We start from the raw sequence: 25,599 nt of genomic DNA, 5'->3' as shown, positions 1-25,599 counted from the left end.
TGTGCTAGAATGGGCATACAAAACTATCCTCTGTGGCTCTTCAGAATGGGACCCCACTCCTTTGGTGGGAAGGTCTGTGAAAACTTGACCCTTAAGCAGTTTTGGATTCCATATCTATCTATCTATTTATCTATCTATTGAACACATGTTTATACTGTCCAAAACGCAAGTCTCTGGGCAGTTTACAAAAAAACAATAAAAACAACAAACAAAAAGGTTAAAACGCTACAACAATTTAAAATGTTAAAACTATTAAAAACACATTTAAAACAAAATCTAATTAAAGGCCTGGGTGAACAAATGCATCTTGACTGCCTTTTGAAAAGTTGTAAGAGATGGGGAGGATCTTATTTCAGCAGGAAGTGTGTTCCAAAGCCTCGGGGCAGCAACGGAGAAGGCCTGTCCCTGAGTAGCCACTAGACGAGCTGGTGGCAACTGCAGATGAACTTCTCTACATGATCTCAATGGGGCGGTGTGGTTCATAGTATTAATGAAACTGCCCCGAGGGTGATTGGCCTGCACCCCCTAGTTCAGACGAATGTGGGGAATTTAGCTTCAAAGGGGTTTGGGGTTTTAAGCAGGAGGTGTCAGAAAAGTTACCACAGGGATAACTGGCTTGTGCCTGCTTTTCTTCTGTGATATAGTACTATGAAGTGCTAATAGAATGTTTCTGTGTGATGGAAATTAGAAGCTGACAGCAGGCTTGAACTGGTTTGTGAAGAGACTGCTAATGAATGCTGTCACATTTCAATATTGCCTTCATATGTTTACACACCACAGGAGCTTCCCAGGTGGAAAAGTTTTGTCTCAGCTTCAAACTGTTATGATTTCTAATTGCAGGATGTGAAACTGACAGCCAGTAATGATGACTACTATTTTGTATTTGAAGATTATTTATATCAGGTAAGTAATGACTGCTGTCATGGCAATTCACTGATAGGAAAAGTGGCACATAAACAAAAGCAGAGCAGGATTTATTCCTAGGGATGTGCAAAATGTTTTGACTGGAAACAGGCCGTTTTGACTATTTCGAGCTCAAAACAAAATGCCCTTAAAATAAAAGGCCTGATTGGAGCTCAAAACAAAACAATCCCATTTCGAGGTTGAAAACTTTTGAGTTTCAAGCAACATTTTGGCGTGCTGTTTTTGCTTTGATGATTGGTTTTCTGGCACTGGCTTCCGATTGGCTTAAGATCTCCTTGCTTCTTGGTTGGCTTGTTATACAGATCAAGTGTTGTCATGGGCAACTGTGCCCCCATTGCCTGGAGGGAGGGAGTGGGAACAAAAAAGAAGGGATTTCAAAATGTATTCAAAGGACTTGGGAGGCAGAGAGAGCACTTAATGTGCCCTTAAAGAGAATACATCAAGAGAGAAAGAAGGAATCAAGGAAAAGTTTGATTTGTGGTTTTCTTTTCTCAGCACTGAATATAATATTATGCTGTGCTATTGCTGCTATATTAATTTAGATAACCTCTATACTAATAGCCATGACTGATATCCAGAGTAAGTTATTCAATAGGACTATGCAGGAGTAATTTAGTCTGGATGGCAGCCCAGAACAATAAACTATAGTAAATAAAAAGAGGGAATAAATGTGTGTGTGTATGTTTAATTTCCTTATGACTGTACAAAACTTTTGTGACTCTCCTGCAGCTTATTTTAAAATTCTTATACAATGCACAAATCCAGAAAATGTCATCTTTGTGGTTGTATTTATAGGAGAACCTTGTTAACCACGGGTACAGCACTCACAGTTTTGCGTATCCGCGATAGGATAATTTGCACCCAGCCTCAGTATACGCAAGGTTAAACTGACACAAAAAAGGTAAAATGCGTGTAACTGTGGATTGGAGACATCCAGAAATGACTGCGGAGGTCATTTCTGGCTGCCAGTTTGGGCATTGGAGCCACTTTGTGGCGCATTTTGGTGCATTTTAGTCCAAAAATCATGATGGGGGGGGGGTTGGCACTTGGTGGGGGGGCATTGCTGAAGTTCTAGAGGACTATGGTAGGGCACTTTATTTTTCACACACCCCTCCTGTTTTGGCCCATTTTTACCATGGTTTCCCAGCCTCCAGAAACCTAACCCCCACGATTGCATTGACTGGTATTCGTGGTTTCCTTATCCGCAGCACTATCGGAGAGCCCGCATGAATACCAAGGTTTTCCTGTACTGTTTTTTTAAAAGTAAGCTAGACCATGTCTTTTGCACTTGCACTGTAAATCAGTGAGTAATGAGCTGTTTTACTGTCACAGTTATGGGTCTGTGATTGGAGAGAGGCTAAAATATGGCAAAATAAACTTTGCAGTTAAGTAGGGATATGCTCGGAACTGTTCCAGAGGCAGCAGCGGTGTTTCTTTAAGGGCGGGGGAGGGTGCACTTACCCCTCCCATCGCCTTTCCCCCACCGACGTTCCGTTGGATCAAAGCCCCTCGGGGTGGCAGCGTACCTCCCTGCAGCCCCATTCCCCTCATCAGTGGCCGGAAGTACCGGGTGCACGTGTGCCTGTCGCATGTGTGTGCGTGCTCAGCAGATGGGGGCATGTGCACCTGGTACTTCCAGCTGATGAGGGGAACGGGGTGGCAGGGAAGTACGCTGCCACCCCGAGGGACTTTGATCCAATGGAGTGCCAGCGGGTGAATTTCTAAAGAATTTTTGAAGTTGGTGCATCTTTAACCTTTTCCCCATAGGGAATAATGTGGATTTCATCAGCCTTAGTTATAATTCCCCGGGGGGGGCGTGGCAGAGGGTAGCCCAGAGCAGATTCTGGTGGGTGGTAGTGCCCAATGGGTGCAAGGAAGCTACCACCCAAATTTCAAAGAAATTGGGCAAAAAGGGTGATTTTAAAAGAATTTTTGAAGTAGGCATGTCTTTGGGGCAGATTTGGGGCAGAAAGGGGTTTCGGGGGCAGAAGAGTGGGTCAGGTGGTAGTGCCCCACTGGGTGCCTGCTACCATCCAGATTTCAAATAAATTGGTGAAGAGTGATTTTAAAAGAATTTCTGGGGTTTGTCCGTGTTTAAGCTTTCCCCCCATAGGGAATAATGGGGATTTCAGCAGCCCCATAACACCACTTGGGGGGCACCAGGGTGGCCCAGACCCTATGTAGTGCACATAGGGTGCCAACCACCCACAAGCCCATGGGACACTGGGTTTTGTTTCTGAGGTGTTCTGAGAGTAGATTCTCTAGTAGCAAATGAGGGTGGATTCAATGACAAATGCCCTGAATCTGCCCCAAAGACATGCCATCTCCAAAAATTCTTTTAAAATCACCCCTTTGCCCAATTTCTTTGAAATCTGGGTGGTAGCTTCCACCCATTGGGCACTACCACCCAACCCACTTTGGCAACACAATGGAGGTCCAAATCTCCAAATTTTTGAGATCCTAATTGGGAGTGATTTGTTTTGTACCTGAATCTGGGCAACTGAGGACAGGGGTGAGTTGTTTTGTCTACAAATCACCCGAATTGGCCAAATTCGGCTACAAATCATTTTGTACCTGAACCACATCCCTAGAAGGCAAGGCAAGGGTGAAAAGGGGATGAATATGAGCAAATGCAGTTACATATACCAAAGTTTTGTTTCAGTTTGAGTTCAAGGCTAATGAACAAACCACACATTACCTTAATAACATACTGGCCATTGACATTCTCCCCGCCCTCAAATAACAGCTATGGGAGGAGGGGGGTTCATTTTGGATTGGGGCCCTGATCCAGATGCCCCTCACTTTCCAGTTGCTATTTTTCTCTTGAGGAAGCTTCTCTTGGCATCAGTTTGAACCATCCCCCTCCTTCCAGGGCTGCTGTTTAGAGAAGAACTATGTGTGGTAGGGCCCAGCACATTATTGATGAACTGTAGTTTGACCCTAAAGGTAAAAAACCAAGACCTTTGTAGAGAAGCTGGGTTTGAAGATGGTGCAAGATATGGAGCTAGTTCTTGGAGGGATTGCCCAAAATAAATACAGGAGACCCTGTATTTCACAGGTTCTCCTATCACGGTTTCTGTTATTTGCAGGTGGGTCATAGAGACCCAGTTTCTTTGTTTGTGGGCCAAAATAGCTCTATATTTGGCTATTCGTGGTATGGAGACCTAGGTTTTTTGTTTCAGGACTAAATATAGGGTTATTTTCAACTATTTGTTGCTAAGTGCCACTCGGAAATGACTTCCAGTGTCATTTCCAGTGGCCATTTTGTGACTGATAAAAAAACACACACACACACACACACACACACACACACACACACACAAAAATCAGAGGATTTGGGGGTTAGGGGGCATTGCTGGAGAGCTACAGAACAAGGCAATGTGCTTTGCTACTCTTATTTCTCTCCCCTCTCCCGCTTTTTTATTTTATTTATATACTGCCTGACTCCAAATGCTCTAGGTGGTTCACAAAAATAAACACAAGAAAAACAAAATAAAACCAACTGTTAAAAACAACAATTTAAAAATTTAAAACATTCAAAGATTACTAAAAGCCTTGCTGAAAAAAAAGTCTTAAGGCTACTGTATGTTTTAAATGTGTCTTAAGGCTACTGCTAAAAAAGCTGTCTTAAGGCTACTACTAAAAAATGTGTCTTATTGACTAGTTGTCTGGTAGCTGTGGGCCACCTTCAGCCTCAGAGGCACGATGCCTCTCAGTGCCTGTGCCTCTCAATACTAGTTGCAGGGGAGCAACAGCAGGAAATAGGGCATGCACATTCCTTTTCCCCTGGACTCCCCAGAGGCATCTGGTGGGCCCCTGTGTGAAACAGGATGCTGGACTAGATGGGCCTTGTGCTTGATCCAGCAGGGCTGTTCTTAAGTTCTTAAGGGCTATCTTGAAGGCTGGCAAAGATCTTAAACCACAAATGTCTGTAAGGAGAGCATTCCACAGCCTAGGAGCGACTACAGAGAAGGCCCACTCCCAAGTCACAGCTAGATGAGCCGGCGGCATATGGAAACGGATGTCTCTGATCTCAATGTGCTCTGGGGATTTAAGCACACTTAAGTGTGCTGAGGAACCTAACCCCCATCCCCATAGCCTCAAGGTTTCTTTTTTCATGGTTTCCTCATTCCAGACAATAGGTTCATTCCAGAATGGAACTCCTGCGAAAAGAGGGCCTCCTGTATATGCATTGGAAACTAAATATTGTTTGAATGCAGCTACGCACAGGCAATCTCCTGGCCTAAGCTTTCTGCACAGGAAATGTTAAGGCTCTACACACGATCAGTGTGTAGAGCCCGAAATGTGCAGTGCATTCCTGGGGACCCTCCACCCCGAGTGTGCCCACCGTGGCTGCGAGCAACTGCAGCAGACACACAATCTGTAAACTCATTTTTTGGATGCGCTTGTGCCCCAAACCTGGCTTAAGCAGTGGGCTTCGTAAGCAGGCTTGCTGCTGAGCTGCCGTTGGCTCCTCAAATTTTGTCACCATAGGCAAGTGCCTACTTTGCCTCTCCTTAAATCCGCCACTGGAGCCATCCAGCTCCCGATGGCAGCTCCTCAAATTTTGTCGCCATAGGCAAGTGCCTACTTTGCCTCTTCTTAAATGCACCACTGGAGCTGCACGGCTCCCGACAACAGCATTGATCCTCAAATTCTGCTGCAACTCTCTCCAGGCCACTGTCTACAGTCCATTATGGGCTTTTCTCCATTTGTGGAGAAATGCCCATAATGGACTGCAGATGGAGATATGCAGTCATTTCGGAGGGAGAAAGGGATCTGGAAGGAGCTCTCTTTTGCCACCCTCACCACCCCATCCCTCCGTGATGCGGCATTCTAAAGGTAAATACAGGGGGAGACTTTCTCCTCTCCTCCCCCCTTGCAACAGCCACCTCTGCGGCCTTTGCTGCCCCCATCCCACCACACAGTGTCAGTTTTCAGAAGGAAAAACGGGGGACTTCCCCAGGCCCCCTTCCTGTAGCCCAGCTTCAGTGGCCGCCCAGAAAGGGGCAGCAAATCCTTGCCTGCCTACGGGCGGCAAAAGGCTCAATCTGCCCCTGTGAGGCTCCCATTGCTGCACACGAGCAGCAGAAACCAGGCTGGGCTCCCTTAGTCTGCTGCTCGTGGGAATGGCTTCATTGTCTTCTCTTGTTTATACAGTTCTGAATGCTTGGGATGGGATGGCTGTACATCTAAATCAACATGCTTCTGCATTTTATTACTTTTGCTTCTAGTAAAGGGAAGCCATCTAATTTGTATGGAATTGTCTATATTGCTTCTTTTAAATCTATTTAAACAGAAGGTTATTACATTTGCAAATTTCCTAATGTGCATTTGATTGCAATGTCAACATAAATGTCATGGGGAAAGCTTCTCATTTTCATGGCACTTGTAACTCAGTTAGTCATGGTTGTTAAGGTGGGCGTATCATTTTGTTCCTTATAGTTACATGTCCCAAGTGTAGCTCTTTTTATGGCAGCCGCTCCTTAGAGGGTAGACTGACCTGTGTAGTCCTATGATGTTGTGTGGGCAAAAAAGTGAACCACTCCCCCACCCCCAAGTATTGTTCTGAACCTGACTTTTATGACAGGTATATACTACTGTGTTTTTAAAAAATATATTAAAATGCACGTATACGTGTGCTCACACCCGTAACAGAAATAATAGCCTCAGTGCAACTTGGCCGATAATACCATTATAAATTTCAGGTAAAATAATCCTTAATAAGTATTTTGTCAGATGTTATGACATTCTGGTGAATCTATATTTATATTTAAAAAGTTTGATAATCAAGAGAAGCTTCTTGACTTGCTACCTCTGCTTAATTTAACATCAGTATTCAAAAAATATTTTCCAGTAAGTGGTTACCTGACAGCTTTGATAGATGGGAAGCTCAAATCTCATTTTCTGAATTTGTTAGCTCTGAAATGGTGTCAGCAATATAGACTCTTATCTGCCAGAGTAAATGATCAGATAATCTTTAAGGTCCCACACAGAGGGTGGAGGAGGTTAAATATGCAGAATTGTATGTGGTGAGTGTGTGTCCTTGCACATTTAATTAATTAAGAAAAATGTTAAGGTAAGAAGAAGCTAGTAGATTGATAGGACATTTGTGTGAGTTTCTTGTCATGAGTTTGCATTAATTTCAAGGGAAGTTACCTAATTCCATATGCTTTTTAAAAAAGGAAACAGAATACAAACTGTTTTGAAGGTGGAACCAGCCTTACCACATAGCAAACTTAAATAGCTATTTAAGGGCTGAACTACATGTTACAAAGAAAACATGCGATTCTCAGTGATGGGTTTGCCTTGTCACATTTGCAGGGCATAATTGGTGCATGGTGCAACTGTTCCCATATCTATCCCATATCCATTTTCTCCTCTGCAAATGCTACTCTTCCCCTTCCCCCATAGACCAATTTTTAGCCTTCTTGTTGAAGGGAAGAAGGCATATGAGATCACATCTGTGTGTCCCTCTCTAATAACTTTTGCATTTATCGTTCAATACATACCAAATACACAGCAAATTTAAGGGGAGACTAATGGTCTGATCCCCGCCCCCCTGTGGGGATGGAGGGGTGGCGGTACTGAGCCATCATGTTGGTTCAAGATGGGAGCCACACAAAGTATAGGCAACAATCCCTTTGTTAACCTATGTGTTGACAGTAAGATACAAACCAAATTCACAGAACATGTGAGAAGGTTCCTCTAGCTAAGAGTCACCATGTTAAAAGAAGTGGGAAGTAGCTTCCATTAGTTCTATTTGAAGCTACTTATTCCCCAGCTGGGCTCTGAGACTGGCCCAACTGTGGGGTACGGGGAGCCTGGGGGTGGGTTACAGGGAAAGATTAGAGGGTGCACCCCCAGCCCCCACTTGCTGATTTTTCTCTGCAAACCCGATCTCCCACATATCCATGTTAACCAGTAGGTACTTTTTGCTGGTGTAATGTGCATTGTCCTAGGGGAGGTTTTGTCAGAAGAGGCACATCTGTGGCTGCAGAATGAAGATTTTACTTTCAAAACTCACTTTGGGTGGATTCAGGCAAATACTTCTGTCAAGCAAATAAGAACTTCTCTCTTAGCACTGCCGTGACACTAGCCTTCATTCAGCATAAATATCTTGATAATGATACAGATATAATGGAGGAGGAGCGTGTGCAGCTAAGCTGTGAGGGAAAAGACCAGTTTCTTTGGTTTTCCTGTTTATAGCTCCATCCTTGTGTCTTATGCAAGTCCATAAAGTGGTGAGAATGCAATTGTGTAGAATGGATTACAAGTAACCTCTGCATTAGATAATTAATATATTCTCCCCAGAAAATGTTTTTAAGTTCTTGAAAGGCCAGCATTGCTGAGCAAAACTGGTAGCCTTAGAGTTCTTCTTGCTTCTTCTTCTTCTTTGTGGGTTATATGGATAAACATCCATTTTTCCATACTACAAATTTTCCTCCTTTTATTGGTAGGACTCTGTTGCTCAGTGACTCCCTTATATTTGTTTTTGTTTTCCTCCAAGAAACTCAAGGGGGGAACACATGGTCTCTTTACTCTGCTCCCATTTTAGTCTCACAACAATCCTAGGAGGTAGGAAAGACATAGAAAGGTGGTGACTGGCTCAAGCTCACCAAGATCAGTTTCATGGTTAAATGGAGCTGGAACCCTGGGCTTCCAGGTCTTAGTCCAACACTTGAACCACAGCACCACATGGTTAGAACTTAACTTCACCCACTGCTAGAAGGACAAAGTCCCTGTTCCTGTGGAAGGCATAGAGAACACATTTACCTACTGAGTGACAGGAAACTGAATTCTTGTAGCTATGTGGCAGGCAGGAAGCAGTAGTGTGTAGACCTGTACTTTAAACTACAGCCAGCACTTTACTTTTCTCCTTCTATTCACCTCAGCAGATATAAATTAGCTTTTAATTTTTCCGGTGTATTGTTCCTTTTCTAAGTGTGCTTTATTTTTACAGTTTGGATAAGACCCCAAGCGGATAAGTAAGGCTGAATTTAAAGTGTGTGTTTAAGATAAAAGCACTTTCTGTCTGAAAAAAATTTCATCTGCAGAATAATCTGCTGTTCAAGAAGGTAGACTCATATCTCAGCCAGAAAATTATTATGTCCTCAATCAGAAACACAGACGTCTTTCCAAGACATTTTTGTTTTTCTTTAACAAATATAATTATCAAAAGACCATGTTTACAAAAATATTAAACAAAAAGGAGCCGTCTGAGCGGATGATGCGCTGTGAAACATTGCCATGGCGTTGAAAGCATTCCGGGTAAAATGAAGGGAAGATAAACTGTGCTTCCTGCTCCAACTTGCATTAGCTGTCTAAAAGGCTAGTTCTTTTGTTTAGATTTTCTCAAGAGATGGAAGCACTCCTAGGAATTAATTTTGTTTCTACCTGTATGTTTTCCTCAGTGAGATAAATAGCAGCCTTGGAAAGAGGGATTGATTTAGACTGGGGAAGTGGTATGAGGGGGAAAGGATTAAACTCCCTGCCCCTAGCCCTGAAACCTCAGTTCAGTTATGGGTCCCCCACTGCTGTTCTTTGGAGAAAAAAGGAAAACCGGTGATCTGATTACAGAAAGTCTTAATTTGTTTGGCCCTAGAAATATAAGCCAAACTATTGTTTGAATTGTATTCACCTAGTTCCTGATCTAAGAGGCAATTCCCATATTACATGTATGTAAGACCCTTTCCTTCCTTCATGTATTCAAGTCTCCTTGCTTCCTTTGCACAGAATGGACAAAGTGCATGTATGGGTGAGCAAGCTATGTCCTACATATTAGATAAACATCCATTAGAACTGGTGCATACGGAGGATGCTAATCTAGAAAATTGGTTTGCTTATTTTGGGGGACTGGACTAATTTGCAAGAAAGGCTTATTTTAGTATTTGCCTCCAGTGAAAAGTGGCTTTATAACAGAACATTTTCTGAGGATTCCTTTATTGCTTTATTGTGATCTGATTACAGAAAGTCTTAATTTGTTTGGCCCTAGAAATATAAGCCAAACTATTGTTTGAACTGTATTCACCTAGCTCCTGATCTAAGAGGCAGTTCCCATATTACATGTATGTAAGTCCCTTTCCTTCCTTCATGTATGCAAGTCTCCTTGCTTCCTTTGCACAGAATGGACAAAGTGCATGTATGGGTGAGCAAGCTATGTCCTACATATTAGATAAACATCCATTAGAACTGGTGCATACGGAGGATGCTAATCTAGAAAATTGGTTTGCTTATTTTGGGGTACTGGACTAATTTGCAAGAAAGGCTTATTTTAGTATTTGCCTTCAGTGAAAAGTGGCTTTATAACAGAGCATTTTCTGAGGATTCCTTTATTGCTTTTCACAGGTATTGCTATGTTTTTCTCGAGACACTTCAGTCCTGGAACACTTTGCACACAACAGTGCTACTCCACCCAAATCGTACATTCGAGGTAAAGAAACAGATATGTATTTATAGTATTTATAGAATTTATCTCACATTGAGGGCCCAAGAGCTTAGGGCGTGTGAACTTTCTGCTTCTTTATTCGCACAACCACACTGCAAAATAAGCTACACTGAGAGATGGGTACTGTTCTGGAGACGTGTGGCCATAAAGACTAGCAAATGCATTGTGGCATAAGCTTCCAGTGTCCATTTAATCACATGTAAGAAGCGATCACCTGAACAGGAAGTCCAGAGTGAAAAAGGGGGGAAATGTAATTTACAGAGTGAGCTAAAAAAATAACAGTAACTACAGATGGAGCTATAGCTTAGTGGTAGAGCATCTGCTTTGCTTTCAGAAGGTCCTAAATTCAATCCCTGGCATCTCCAGGAAGTTATCCAGACATGGCTTCATGCCTCAGGGTATCTGAAGAGCGAATCTGCTTAGCAGCAGATTTGCAGCTGTTTAACTTGGGGGATTAAATGGACCGTTCACATAGGGTCGGCTCCTCTCTGCATTCCCTGCAGATCTTTTTTCTGTGTGTGTTCCCACAGCTTGCTCTGGTTTTTCTCTCCAACCAATCACATCCCAGAGGAAGTAGTGAGAGACTTTTTGTTGTTGTTGATAGTTTGACAGTTGGCGTTCTGCAAGATTGACTAGTCAAAACAACAGAACACTTAACCTGAAACGTTATCTCCGTAAATGTATCTGCGTGGATGTTTATAGAAACCACTCCCAATTTTGGGGGTTCATTTTTATCCTTATGGCATGTATAACAACTGAGGGATCCTCTAGGATAATTTATCCGTGTGAACAAAATCAATGGGCTCTTTTTTTTCAGCGATTCCTTCCCTACCACACACGAATTATCCCAAAGTTTCCTTTCTCGACTTGCAAAGTTGGAGAGATGCTATCCTTGGCTGACCTCTTGACAATTCACATTTCGACAGGGCTTAATTAGTACTAGGGCCCACCTAGAACCATTCCAAACTATATGAAGCAAGAGAAAAAAGCCCATTTTAGCATGTGCAGAGTACCATTGTGGTCACATCCAAGTCCCAGCACCTCTCATTTTTGAAAATTAAGCTCTGAGTTTCCAACACATGGTGAAAAGCTACCCCCTCCATCATCCTCCTCACCATGAACCTTGCACCCATCCTTTCTTTATAAGCCCACCACCACCACTTGCCAGTACTGTTCTCTGAGCCCAGCCTGGAATTGATTTTCTAGGCTCACCAAACTTTTTTTAACACAGCCAGAAGCAAACGCGATCTCCCCCTGCCCAAAGTCTACACACAAAAGTTGTGCTCCCTGCACCACAACACTGCCTCCCCATCACCAGTGAAAGCATGTCTAACTGGCTCTATTTTGCCTGCACTCCATCCTAGGTAAACACTGCTAAAGCTGCATGATTGATCACAAGTAGTTTCTCTCCCCTCCAGCCTTCGGTTTCCAGCTGGCTTGCTGGGAAAAGGCAGGCTATGGGGGAGGGGGAAGGAAGGCAGTGTTGAAGAAGTACACAGCAAGCAGTCCTTCCAGTGTCCACAGCCCTTTGCTAGATTTCTCTTATTACAGATTCCGAAAGGGCAGCGGCTCTCCGTTTAGCCCATTTCAATAACAGCTTGGATTCTTCCCAAGCAAAGCTAGCCACAGTCGGGAAAGCAGACAATAAAGAACACAGCTGGCAAACTCCCCTTCCTTGCGGAAGACCGGCGGGACCAATTGCCAAGCATTCCCCTCTGCTGACTCTTGATGTTCCACAAATCCACCCAGCAAATATTTAAAAAACAACAATAATGAAAGTGGGAGTTTTGAAAAAAGCTGATTTATTGGCAATAGCCCCTCGCAGATAAAGAGGCTCTCCACACGAGCAGGGTGTTTTGCAGTACTATGTGGAGTACAACTGAATACAGAATCCAATCAGATGAATATGATAAATTCTCCATTCTGGAGGAGATGCGAGCTAAAAGCCATGTGTGTAAAAGTCCCGGGTAGGTCTGGGAAAATATCCATCTGAAAGCCGAGAGCACCGTTGCCAGTCACTGCATTGAGCTAGATGGACCAATGGACTGACTCAGTATAAAGCAGCTTCCTATGTTCTGAAGAAATTGTGGGTATTTTTGCAGTACTATGTGGAGTACAACTGAATACAAAATCCAATCAGATGAATATGATAAATCAGCATATGGCCCACTCTTGCCTCGTAGGGGCTTCTGGTGTTTATGGCTAAGCAGGATTTGCATTGTGCTTTTTGAGTGTGCAAAGTGCTTCATATGTATTACCTTGGAATTCTTAGAACCACCTTATAAAGTAAATAAATGCTGTTATCCCCATATTGCAGCTGGGGAACTGAGGCTGACAGGTACTGACATGTGAGTTCATATCAGAGGTGAGGGGACTATCAGTCTGGGGACTTCCTGATCTGTACTGTAGTCTCTTAGCCACTGCACAACACAGGCTTCCAACCTAACCCACATGGTTGTTGTGAGGATAAAATGGAGGTGGGGAAACCCATGTCTGCTGCCTTCAGCTCCTTGAGGGAAGAACAGCAGAGAAACATAACTAATGATAATTTGACTTAGTAGTTGTCTTAAGTGGAACTATTGGTTACCCATATCTCATCCCAGGTGGTGATAAAAGCAGCAGCTAGTGCGTGTTTACTTTTTTTTTTTTGCTTCCAGTTGTCCATGTGAGTTATTTCACCATTTCTTAAATACCCCTGCAATATCTTCTTTATATTTAAAAGCCTTAGGATGTATGTAACAAATCCCATGGCACATCTCACGAGATTTCTGACAACACTCGGCAGGGGAGAAAGAGAGAGAGACACCATGGAGGAGGAGGCTGAGGAGCGGATGGAGGGGCAGCTGCTGCCAAGGAGGAGCAGGAGGGCCGAAGAAAGAGCAGTGGCATTACTCACTCACTCAGCTCCAACTGCCGGTCTCTGATGCCTCGCTGAGTCTCCTCGCGAAGAGGACGGCAAAGCCGTGGCTTCTCATCCAGCCTACACAGATGGCCCTCGTTACTCTCTCCTGCCCCAGCCTGGCCATCCTCCTAGTGAGGAGACTTGGCAGAGCATCAGAGGCCAGTGGTTGGAGCTGAGGGAGTGAGCAATGGTTGAGTGAGCTGGGGGAGTGGAGGAGAGGGGGTGGCTGTGAGTGGTGATAAGGAGTGGGGTGGCTGAAAGTGGGGGAGTGGATGGCTGTGAGTGGGGTTGCTGAGAGCGGGGGAGTGGAGGGGGTTGCTGAGAGTGGAGGAGTGGATGGATGTGAATGGGGTTGCTGAAAGTGGGAGTGGGGAGTGGAGGGGGTGCTGAGAGTGGAGGAGTGGGGTGGCCGAGGGAGTGGATGGATGCTAGTAGGGTTGCTGAAAGTGGTAGTGGGGATGAGGGGTTGTCTGAGAGTGGGGGAGTGGAAGGGGTGGCTGAGAGTGGGGGAGTGGAGGAGTGGGGTGGCTGCGAGTGGGGTTGCTGAAAGTGGTAGTGGGGAGTAGATGGGATGGCTGAGTGTGCAGATGTTCTGTGCAGGGTCAGCTAGTTTAATAGTATTTTTGTTGTCCTGAATGTATGAAATTGACACCTCTATATTTCCTGTGAAACCGAATAGAAACAGAACATTTCTGATCTTTGTGACAAACATAATGCCAGTGTGTGTATGCACACAGTGTAAGTCAAAGTTATTGCATTTTAAGAATTCTGTTTTGTGATACAAAATTTTTAATTTCCTGCTGATATCAATGTTACAGACTAGATTATTGCTGCAAAGTGTTTTGCACATGACCAGCATTAATTAAATAGTGCAAGTAATAGGTGAAAACAGATAAAAACCAGATGGTTCAACCACAAAGCATAAGACTCTAAAAACAATTACAACTGCTTTTTTTTACTTGCTCTCCTAATCAAATAACGCATTCTTACTTATGTTAATTTTAGAGAGGAAATTGGCTATATCTTCAAATTCAGCATGCCATGCATATGTTCAACAGAGTTCGACTCAAAGAGTATTTCTGCTCTGTAGGTTTAAATTTTGGTCTAGTACTTTTAAGGTCCATTCATTTCAAATGGGAGAGAGAGAATACACATACTTAACCAGTGTTATCTCTAATTTTTTTCATCTGCGTGTGGAATGATTTCTGTTCTAGGTGGCAGTATCAAGGCAGTGTTTGCACATGTGCATTCAGAGTGGGACGTTCCTGATTCAACCTGAGCTGGTTCTAAAATTGAGCGGACATCAAAAAGCATATGAGCGTGTGCACATGCGCACGCCTTAGAGGGAACACTGTGCTTAACCCCTCTCTTTAAAATGATTGGGTCCTTAACTTCGTTTGGATAATTCCTCAAATTATGACATGCTTGTTAACTATGAGTCAAAGAAGGTTTTTGAGGTTCTCTTTTCTTTCCAGTGGAGCATCCCAGGCTCCCACATATATACACTACCCATGCTAATAATAATAATAATAATAATAATAATAATAATAATAATAATAATAATAATAATAAATAATAATTCAATTTCTATACCGCCCTTCCAAAAATGGCTCAGGGCGGTTTACACAGAAAAATAACAAACAAATAAGATGGAACCCTGTCCCTAAAGGGCTCACATTCTAAAAAGAAACATAAGACATAACATCCTGCTAGAAGCAGGAGTAAAGTGCCTGGCAAGATACATCTTGTATTACTCAATGCCTTGCCCTTGACAGGAGAAGTAATTGCCCTGGAATTGGGTGCCAAGAAGGCAGTAGGGATAGAGGGACTATGCTAAATTCTGCTCCCCACAGCTACTATTGGCTCCAAAGAGTGGGGGAAACAGGTTCAGACTTGTCCCTGCAGAGCTAACAGAGGCTTTGGAAGAGCAACCTATTTAGTTTGGAGAAATGGCATGGAAGGACAGGACTGGATGCATTATTCCTAGCTCTGTTTTTCCAGTTAGCAACCCAATATGGAAGAAAAAACAAGCAAATGCTGATCATGGATCTCTAACATAAAAACTAGTTTGGCACTCAGTAGCCCTATTCAGACATCATGTTGTACCTGTGTTCAGATACCTGTATATTGTACATGTTTTTGTGCGAATGACTTTGAGGCTATTCCCACGACCAGGAGAACTTGGGCGAAGGGAGCCTAGAACAGTTTCTCCTGGTGGTGTACTGCAACAGGAGCTGTGCGGCTCCCGGCAGCAAGCCTCCAAAAATACCCCTCCCCTTAAATTAGGTTAGTGGAGTGCGCGCTCCGCTAACTCCCTTTACCCGATCATGAGATGCTGTGGTGACTCATGAGGAGATCCCCGCCACAAAGCTAAAACAAGCCTCCTGGCCTCAGGAACAACCCCCGGGATGCCCGGCGCACTTGTACAGGGCATCCTGGGACTTCTGGGGGGCAGGTAGCCCCCGATCCCCGCCGCCCCTACTGGCTCCGTGACGGAGCCGCTAATCGTGTGGATGGCTGATCCAGCTGCCCAGGGACGGCTCTCAGCTCGTCTGCGGGGAGAGCCCAGTAAAGAGAGCTCTTTGTCTGCATTCATTTAAGTGAACCTAAGTATAGCCTCCTCAAATGCATGGTACAGATAGGAAATGTCCTGTTGTATCTGTTTTCATCATAACATGTGAACAACTATACCTGGGTACAGATCTGTACCTGTGTGACACTGTACACTCATTATATGAGTGTTGAACTTATTGTGTAAATAGGACTAGTATTTGACTCTTTTGTTGCTGAATGGGAGGTGAAGGAAGGACAAGATCCTGTTCAGTATGATCACTCTTCCATAGCTTGTCTGCCTGTGGAATCAAAAATGGAAAGTAGGACTGTGCTCTAAAACACACACTTCTAAGATTCACTTAAGAGACTTGATCAGTCACAAAGTTTAATACATGTTGCTTCTGTGTGTGTGTGTGTGTGCGCGCGTGCACACGCACCCTGCCCCTGCTTCCGCTCCCCCTGCTTGTTCTGGTAGATTAATCTGTTGGGTTTTTTTTATGATGAATCTGATGAAGCTTCCTTTTGTAGCTCTGTGGAGTGGCATTACTGTAATTTTTCCTGACTCTCAATTATTTCTTATTGTGTCAAATCTACATTTTAAGTTTGGGCAAGGCTTCATTTTCTCAGTGTGTATTACTTATTTCTCTTTTTATTGTGCCTTTTGCAGGGAAACTTGGAATGGAAGAATATGCTGTCCTTTATCCACCAAATGGTAAAGAAGTTATACTGTAGCTCCCTCTAGTGGAAAAAACAGAAAATTGCAGCCATTTCTAATTGAAAATTATTTTGGATTACCCTTGGTTTTTCAGAGGCTGGAGACTGACACAGGATCCATCTGTCTCTTTCCCGCCACCCTTCAAAGAGTTGAACAATAGATCCATTGTTGCCTATGGTCTTCACACTCACCCCACTATTTCAGAAAATCTTTGTTTGTCAAGAGAATGGTAATGAAGCAAAAGAAACTGCTTATACACCATAGGTAACAATGCTTCTATTGTACCATTTCCAGCTTGTTGGTGGGGAAAAACCTGTGGTCTGTTTCCAACCTTAATGTATTTCATACTCCCCCCACCCACCCCACTTGAATGGAGTAATTCTGAAAACTTATATTTCATCTGTATTTTCAGTAGGTGTTTACCACTGCAAGAAGCAAAGCAATTCATACAGGAACTTTAATAGCTTGTGCCTTTTAAAGTAGTACTTGAGCAAATTGCCTCAAGTCAGAAGAATCCCTTTATAGTATATAGCATGAGGTCAGTTCACATGCTTACTTGACTGATGAATCTTCCCATCATTTGCAGAGGCCTGGTTTGGCATGATTCTTCCCTCTCAAATAGGGGAGGGGAAGGTTGAAGTTAGTAGAATGGGGTCTCCATGCAAGTACCCATGACACCCCTTACAAGGGTGGAAAGGCACACATGCATCATCAGAAAGCACATAGCTTAGTGGTAAAGCCCATGCTTTGCATACAGAAGGTTCCAAGTTCAATACCTGATATCCCCAGTTAGATGCCTGGAGACTTGCAGTTACATGGCATGTGTCTTCATGAGCTCCAGCCTCTTAGGTCCAATCCATAGCTATCTAACATACACTTCTAAAAATCTGCAATAATATAGTAGCATCCCAGTTTCTATTTATCAGGCTCATTTCGGGGAAGACTTTTGCCTATAAGCTGGCAGGAAGCAAAAGTCTGAAATGGCCCTGTGTTCAGCACTAACTGAATCTAAGTTGATAGTAGTAGTGGCCAAACTTTGCATGGTGGCAGCATAGCTATTAATGGTCTTGGACCTGTACAAGGAAACGTATCTGCCTCTTGGATAATCTGTTTTTCTTTTCGTTCTGACCGCCTGAAAAGTTTCTTGGAAGAATTGATGCAGTGAGCCTCCAGGCGTAACCGTGTGTGTGTGTGTGTGTGTGTGGCCATTCTCCAAATGTATTGATGGTCCATTGTGGCAGCAAGATCATGGCTCCCTCTTTGTGAAAAGAAAAACCGAGGGCATTTTTTCTCTTCACAGATGGAGTGCTGTATTCTTGTATACATTTCAGCTCTTGGATTATTCTGCTCATGTGAACAGACCACTCGTGTAAGCAGTTTTTCCCCTCCACTCAAGCACAGGATGTATTGTCAGAACTGACTAAAGATCTGACGGGTGAAAGGTGTTTGGATGCCGCAGGGGAAGTTTCACAAGAGAACACACCATCCCCCTTTGTTCTCAGTTGTTTTCTCATTGTTGAAATTTCGCTATTTAACATTCGGTGTCTACTTTTGAAGGTCTGTGGTCTCAGGTCAGTCTATGCTCATAGGACTTGTTTACATTATGGGTGGTATCCCATAAATGGGGCATTCTGTTCCTTTCCATGAAGGGAAACACCCTAGCAGAACTTCCTCCTTGCATGCACAGAGCATTGTCCTGTTCATAGAAGAGAAAGAGGAAGAGCCATTGCACATTAAGCTGCTCTAACATGACCTGTGAGTTTACTGCATGACAATGGGATTAATGCAGCATCTACACAGGATGGGAGTGGGGAACTGAAGACTGATGTGCACAACGCTTCAAGTGGGAAAGGAGTTGGATCGTTGGACTGAGTGAAATCTGAACCTGAAAAACTACAGACTACTTCTGTGGTTTTGGTAACCTTTAACATAACTCTTTACTGGTCTCATGTTTAAACTTAAGGCAGAATGCCTTAAGGACATTAGGAAAATGCATGCATGTTGCAGAAGTTGGATCTTCCTATTGAAACCATCTATATTTAGCTACATGTGGGTCTACAGCAAGCCTGAACAATTTGTGAACTGCCATGCTGAATGTAGCCCACCAACCATGTATTGGAGTCTGCCAGATGCTTGACAAAATCTCTGTTTTTTGTAGTCCCAAGAAGACAGGACTACAGGCAGAGGTACACTTTGGTAATTTGGGAGCCTGGAATTATAGGCCTTTGGAGCCCCCGCCCCGCTGCAAGTGAAGTATCATCCCCCTACACACACACACACGCGCACACACACAGTGACAAACACAGTATTTTTAACATGTGGGGTATATTTATGCAAATATGCAGTAGCAGGAACATTTCAACAAACAACTTAACATATTCCCATCCCACAAATTACTTTCCCCACTCCCCACTCCGTCTCTAAAGGACTCGCCCCAGGTCATAACCATACTCGGCCACCCAGCACAGTGGCCAGCAGTGACCACATCACCCCAGACAGTCTAAAGAGATTGTGGGGGCCCCCAGGGGGTTTGGAGGCCCTGGACTTTGGCCCCGAAGTCCAGGGGGAAGAGCACCACTGCCCTCACAGTTGTCCAGAAGGGGTGATAGTGAGGCCCATCAAGCATCCAACATGGATTAGATATGTGTTCTAGAACACTCCTCAGAATCCTCTGTAATTAGGGATGTGCACGGAACCACGGACGCGTGGTCCAGCACTGGGGGGAGTGTTGCTTTAAGGGCGGGGGGGTAGTACTTACCCTCCCGCCGCTCTTCCCCCTCCGGCGCTCGACTTTAAGATAGCGTTTTTGGGGCGGCAGGGTTCCTCCCTGCCACCCCTGCCCCCATCGTTGTCTGCCAAACACCAGAGCAAGTAGAAGCTGGTGCCACGCATGCGTCTGTTGCAGCGCGCGTGCGCCAGTGGCGACAACAGGCAGACGCGCCGCAACGAGCACATGCGTGGCACCAGCTTCTACTTGCTCGGGAGTTTTGCAGACAATGATGGGGGCAGGGGCGGCAGGGAGGAACCTTGCCGCCCCAAAAACGTTTCCTCAAAGTCAAGCGCTGGAGGGAGAAGAGTGGCGGGAGGAGTAAGTACTACTCCCCTACCCTTAAAGCGACACTTCCCCCCCACACCGCCGGACTGCCGGAACGGCTGAATTCTGGACTGGTCTGGAGGTCTTTTGCATGGCTCCAGACCGGTTCGGGCACACCACTATCTGTAATCAGGGTTGGATTACGCTTTTGGCCGCCTGTAAGCAAAAAAAGATTTGCCACTGTAGCTTGAGGGCTTGGGCAGGCGGGGAGGTGGGTTGGTTGGGGCAAGTTAAATCTATTTTTAAACATTTTTCAACTGTCACTGTGTGGCGGGGATGATAGCACAGATGGAGGGCGGCCAGTGGGGCGGGCATTCACGGAAGTGAGGGGAGACTGAGGAGGAGGCGGCAGCAAGAGCTCCTTCCCTGAGCCCACCTGCTGCCCAAATGAAAGGTCAAGTCATTTTCAACCCATTTCGAGCTCTCTGTGCACACTAAAGGAAGACCACAGTTAATCCCTGGGAGGGGTGCAGTGGAGGGGGGACATGCAGGGACAGAGTGCCAGTGCTTCTTGGCTTCTCTGGCTGTTGGGGTGGGCATGGCCATGGGGGTTTCATGGAGAGCTCCTGAACTTCTGACTTTGCAACTACATCAGGGGCATATCTAGAGTAGGGCAGGCAGGGCACGTGCCCCGGGCGCCACTTGAAGGGGGGCGCCATTTATTTTTTTAAAAAAAGGCTGCCGAAAACAAAATGGACACCGCACATGCTCCAGTGGCCTCTTTGAGGCCCTAGGCCATACCAGGCCTCACAGAGGCCATTTGAGCATGCGTGGTGGCCATTTTGTTTTCAGCTGCCATTTTTTTTTAAAAAAATTTTTTAAAAATGGCCACTGCACATGCTTAAATGGTCCCTGAGAGGACCTAGAGGCCAGCAAGGGGGAGGGGGAACCTTTGCAGACCCCCCCCCCCCCCGCCTTTAGAAGCCCCCCAAAGTGGCTACAGGTTATATATATATTATAAGTCACTGTACACATATTCAGATATGTGACTTGTATGTGACCTTCAGACTTGTATTTTTCCGCTGATATTATGGTAAAGTTATCTGAAAGATGGGTGTCAGATGTTTGGACAGGGGGCGCAATTTCAATGCTTGCCCTAGGCGCTATATACGCCTCTGAACTACATCACTGATCCCTGGTATAGTCTTATCTAACATGCTCACATTAATTATAGCTCCCCACTAATCACTGGTAGTACACGTATAGCTACCAAGAGGTAAGTTCTGCAGTGATCTCCTGAAGCAACACTCAAGGAGTAACAGAATTTGTTATTGTGCCATTTCTTTCTGTGTAGGGACTGATGGGCTTATAAAACATTTTGGGGAAATTAATACTATAGGTATTTTGCTAGTGGTGGTTTGGAATGGGAACATCCTCTGTGTGGTACAGCATTCTCTCTAACATGGAATTCCAGATGTTGTTGACTACAACTCCCAGCATCCCCAGCTGTGATGAACTTTGGCTGGGAATCATAAGAGTTATATTCAACATCTGGGATTCCCTGTTAGAGGGAACACTGTGTGTTGTGTTGTTTCAATGGTTATTTTAACCCAACAGGGCTGGGTTCAGTGTGTTTGTGTGTGTGTGTGCACACACACATACAGACACACATACCCAACCTCAGTATTTCTTTATAGGAAGATCAAAATCTGTTGTGTATGCAAATAATGCCTGTTTTTTTTTAACCTTCTGACACTGCTCATGATTTCATGCTTTTCTTCATTTCCACAAGGGCTAGAAATTTAAGAAAAGCTGATATTTTCCTGAATTGCAATGCAGATATGTAGAATTTGAAAACAACCAGTTACAACTATACTACATTGTTGTAATTATGTTGCTTATGTATGGAATTCTAACATTTAGAAATATCCTGCTAGTTTTTTCAGGGATCAAGCCAATCTTGGGAACTGCATACTTAGGTCTTGAGTTTTAGAATTCGGATTCCTAAATCTGGAATGCGGAAAGCTGGTTATGCTTAAGTAAAGAAGGAAACGTACTCTGCCCTTGATCAAAAGCAGTGTAACTTTGCTACACATCACAAATTCTAGAGCTAATTAAACCTTATCCTTATAACTGCGCTCAGTGGCTGAGCTATACTTTAAAATGAGGCTCTTCACTGAGTGTTACATGCTACAGGAGGTTTATCAAGCCACTGGTGGGCTGCACTCAACTTCGTGGATCACAAGTTAAGAAAGCCTGATCTACCGTTGTCAGTGGAGCCTAGAGTTAAGAATGTACTTATAGGTGCAGGGGAGCATCAGAAAAGCCTTGTTGGGTCAGGCCAAAGGCCCATCTAGTCCAGCATCCTGCTTCATGCAGTGACCAACCAGGTGCATCTAAAAGGCCTACAAGGAGGGAAAAGAGGGCAACCTCTCCTTCCCTTTGGTAAGAACATAAGAACAGCCCTGCTGGATCAGGCCCAAGGCCCATTTAGTCCAGCATCTTGTTTCACACAGTGGTCCACCAGATGCCACTGGAAGCCTACAGGCAGGAGGTGAGGGCATGCCCTCTCTCCTGCTGTTACTCCCCTTCAACTGGTACTCAGAGGCATCCTGCCTTTGAGGCTGGAGGTGGCCTATAGCCCTCCGAATAATAGCCGTTGTTAAGAACATGTTTAGGGGCATGCCCCCTACCCCTGGTCCTGGTTGAAATATACAGTCCAGCTATCAAGGCTAGTAGTCTTGGAGAGTCCTATCCCCCCTAAATATGTCTAAACCCTTATAAAAACGGTCTAGATTTGGGGCCATCAACATTTCCGATGGCAGCAAATTCCATAGTTAACTACACAATGAGTAAAGAAGTACTTCCTTTTATCTGTCCTGAATCTCCCAGCACTTAAGTTCAATGGATTACCTCTGGCTCTAATATCGGGGTGGGGGGTGGGGTTTCCTCTCTATCAATTTAATCCACTCCAATTTAATCAATGGAGAGATTAAACTCCAATTAATCCAACTCTGTCATGTCACCCTGATTAGCTACCTTCTTTCTAAACTAAAGAGGCCCAAATGGTGTAGCCTTTCCTCATATGGGAGTCACTTCAGCCCCCTAATAATTTTGGTTGCCCTTTTCTGCACCTTTTCTAGCTCTATAATATGCTTTCTAAGGTGCGGTGCCCGGAACTGTACACAGTATGCCAAGTGCGTTCGCACCATAGATTTCTGTAAGGACATTACTATATATAGGAAGAAGGTGTAACATTTATTTCTATTAAACATATAATCCAGACCTAGTTTCCCCCCCTATAAGGTACAACGTTCCAAAATCAGGAAGAATACTGACAACTGTATATTTAAAATGGTTTAGTAAAACAGAACATCTTTCTTCTGTAGGTGTAATCCCTTTCCATGGCTTTTCAATGTATGGTAAGTGTCTCTTCAATACTAGCATCAAAACTAAAAGTTAGATATGATTAATTGAAAAAGGAATTTTGATTATATTATTGCAGCTACATACTGTATTTAGAGTGTTTAGAATGTCACACATAGCTTTTGGCTTTCTTTTTATTGTGTGAATAGAATTTGGCCTCAACTAGTTTTCTCAGGCAAAGACTGCCGGAAATCCTTTTAAAGGATAGTACAGGAAACCCTCATCCACAGTTTTGTAGATCATGATTTCATGTATCTGCAGATAGGTCAGAAACCCAGGTTATTTATCCGTGGCATGAAATATAGGCAATTTTAGGCTAACCGCAGTTCCTGAGTGGCTGGAAATGACAACTGATGTCATTTCTGGCTGCCATTTTAAAGCACAGAGCATTTGTGTGGCTCTTTTTTGTTTAATTTTTTTAAAAAATAAATAAAAATAAATAAATACGAGGATTTGGAGGACATTCCTGGAGAACAAGGTAATATGCTTTTCTACCCCTATTTTTCCTCCCTGCCTTTTAAACATTTTTTAACAGTAAGGAACCCAACCCCTGGATTTGCATAGGGGCAAGGTTTCTTTATTCACAGTTTCCATATTGATGCTAATTTGTGGGAATGGAACCCCTGCGAATAATGAGGGCCACCTGTTTAGCGCTCTCTCTCTCTCTCTCTCTCTCTCTCTCTGTATGTATATATATATATATGCAAATAGGCAATCCTAAATTTAAAATTTTGGATCAGTGGTATTAGGGAAAGAGACATCTCTGTGGAGAGGGACTTGAGCCGCTTCCAACCTGTGCTCAAGGCAAGCAGGGAAAGTGGCCTCTGCAGAAGGAAACAGAGGTTACTTCTCCCTGTGCCTTCAGCCACACCTCCTAGACCTTTAACTGAATCGCTCCCTGCTCTTCTGCCAGCTCCACATGGCTTCCATCTTGCTTTCTTCTACAGGATGGACATGGACATGGGCTCCAAGCCTAGTAGCTGGTCTGCCTGTTATTCAACAGCCTGCTGTTTAAAACTGCTGTTGTTTTCAAAACTGGTGTGATAAGAATTGTTTCTAAGCATATCGACATTTCTGCAAAAGTTTTTTAAAAACTCCACTTATGCTGTCAGTTTGTTATCCAAATGAGAAAACATTTGCTATTGATGACAATGGGCAGCATCCAGTCTTGATTTAGTCTTGATTTAATTTAGTCTTGATTAAGTCTCATTATGGACTTAATGGCACTTAAGTTAGTTATGATTAATTTGTCTTATGGCTTTCAATGGAGTTTAGTCAAGACTAATTGCTCTAGATGCTGCCAAATGACTAAAGTATTGTTCACACTAGCTATCTCCTGTACCAAACAAAATGGCATAGGAGTGTATATATGTGTGTGTATATACATATTAAGGGAGCCATTTTTTAGTGGACAGAGAGGTTCATACATGTCAATTTGTATGACCATGGCGCTTTCCAGATTACATACTACAGCAGTTTAACTATGTATCTGCTCAGTGTGCCTCCGTATTACCTGTGTTATGACACCGCAATGCCTGTGCCGACAGCAAGGTGCTGTTCACATATCCTATGCCTTCTTTCGGGTTTTATCTTTGCGTTTCAGTGCTACAACACTGCATGTGCATTGCAGAAAAACTAGTTGTATTTTGCCATTTTAGGAGGTCTATCCTGCTGTTTCCGCGATGTAATGTGGAGGGTTCATCCAGCAATTTGATGTTTCAGTATCTTAATCTCCTCTCAGCTTCTGAAACCATCTTTAAAAAAAAATAATAATTCCTGGGTGCTCTTGTGCAAAGCTGCAATAGTGCATCAGTGCAATTTCCTTTTTATTTGTTTTTCACTCCCTTCTTTGTTAATGTTAAACTCATTTTGCTTATATTTCTTTTTATATTTCTTTCTGTTCTCCCTTTCCTCTTTCAGCCTCCACCAGTAAGTTTTTTAATTAGTTTAAAAACTAATTGTCAGCCATGGCAATGAATAGTTAAGTTTGCGCAAGCTAGAAAAGACTGCTCCCCCTGCTGGTGGCTTTGGGCAAAGCCACCAAGATTTTTTTAAAAGCCTTATTATGTCATTATCCCCTTCCTCTTCTGCAGCCCCATTGGCCCAAAATGGGGCAGTAGGAGGGCACGGAGGGCGTATCTTACAATCGATATGAACAGTCTTTGTCTGGGAAAACAAGTTGTTATGGGTGGCAATACGAATTGTCATAGCTGTACTATGAACAATGCAGCAAATGACTTCCACACTTTATTTACATTTTGAATACAATCCTGCCAAGCAGAAGCATTTTACACCACCCCCAACAACTGTAGAGCTTGCATTCTGGAAACCACCCATGAGGTGTATTTGGAAGGCAGATTTTTTCACAGTATAACTTGAGACCAAAGCCGATATGGAAAGAGGCATGCATCTAACTACTCAGAAATAATATTGACATGGATTTTAAAACCTAGAAACTAGTTCATATTTAGGATGCATGTCCTTTTTGACACAGACCAAGTTGAGGCCACAGAGAGAGAACTCCCAAGGAGGGCAGGTGGATGTAGGAACATGGTCTGGAGAAAGGAGCACTAAGGTGCCCAGTAGAGAACCAATGA

The 25,599-nt window shown here is 43.8% G+C and overlaps 1 protein-coding gene across 7 annotated transcripts in view; it reads left to right on the top strand.

The window, feature by feature from the left end:
- The window catches only part of TBC1D19 (TBC1 domain family member 19), a 147,379-nt gene that overhangs the window by 101,789 nt on the left and 19,991 nt on the right, over window positions 1-25,599 (top strand). For all 7 annotated transcript variants that reach the window (XR_008308184.1, XR_008308185.1, XR_008308183.1 and 4 more), the window contains 4 exons: window positions 841-903; window positions 10,273-10,357; window positions 16,495-16,539; window positions 22,966-22,998. Coding sequence is in view for 2 of the 7 variants with exons in the window: in XM_053253922.1 (XP_053109897.1) it covers window positions 841-903; window positions 10,273-10,357; window positions 16,495-16,539; window positions 22,966-22,998 (226 nt within the window). In the remaining 5 variants the exon portion in view is untranslated. The remainder of the gene's footprint in view (window positions 1-840; window positions 904-10,272; window positions 10,358-16,494; window positions 16,540-22,965; window positions 22,999-25,599) is intronic.

The sequence above is a fragment of the Hemicordylus capensis genome, chromosome 5 (genome assembly GCF_027244095.1).
Source record: "Hemicordylus capensis ecotype Gifberg chromosome 5, rHemCap1.1.pri, whole genome shotgun sequence".
NCBI classification, from domain to species: Eukaryota; Metazoa; Chordata; class Lepidosauria; order Squamata; family Cordylidae; genus Hemicordylus; species Hemicordylus capensis.
Note: the sequence above shows the minus strand (reverse complement) of the source record. Positions and strands in the feature narration are given on the sequence as shown.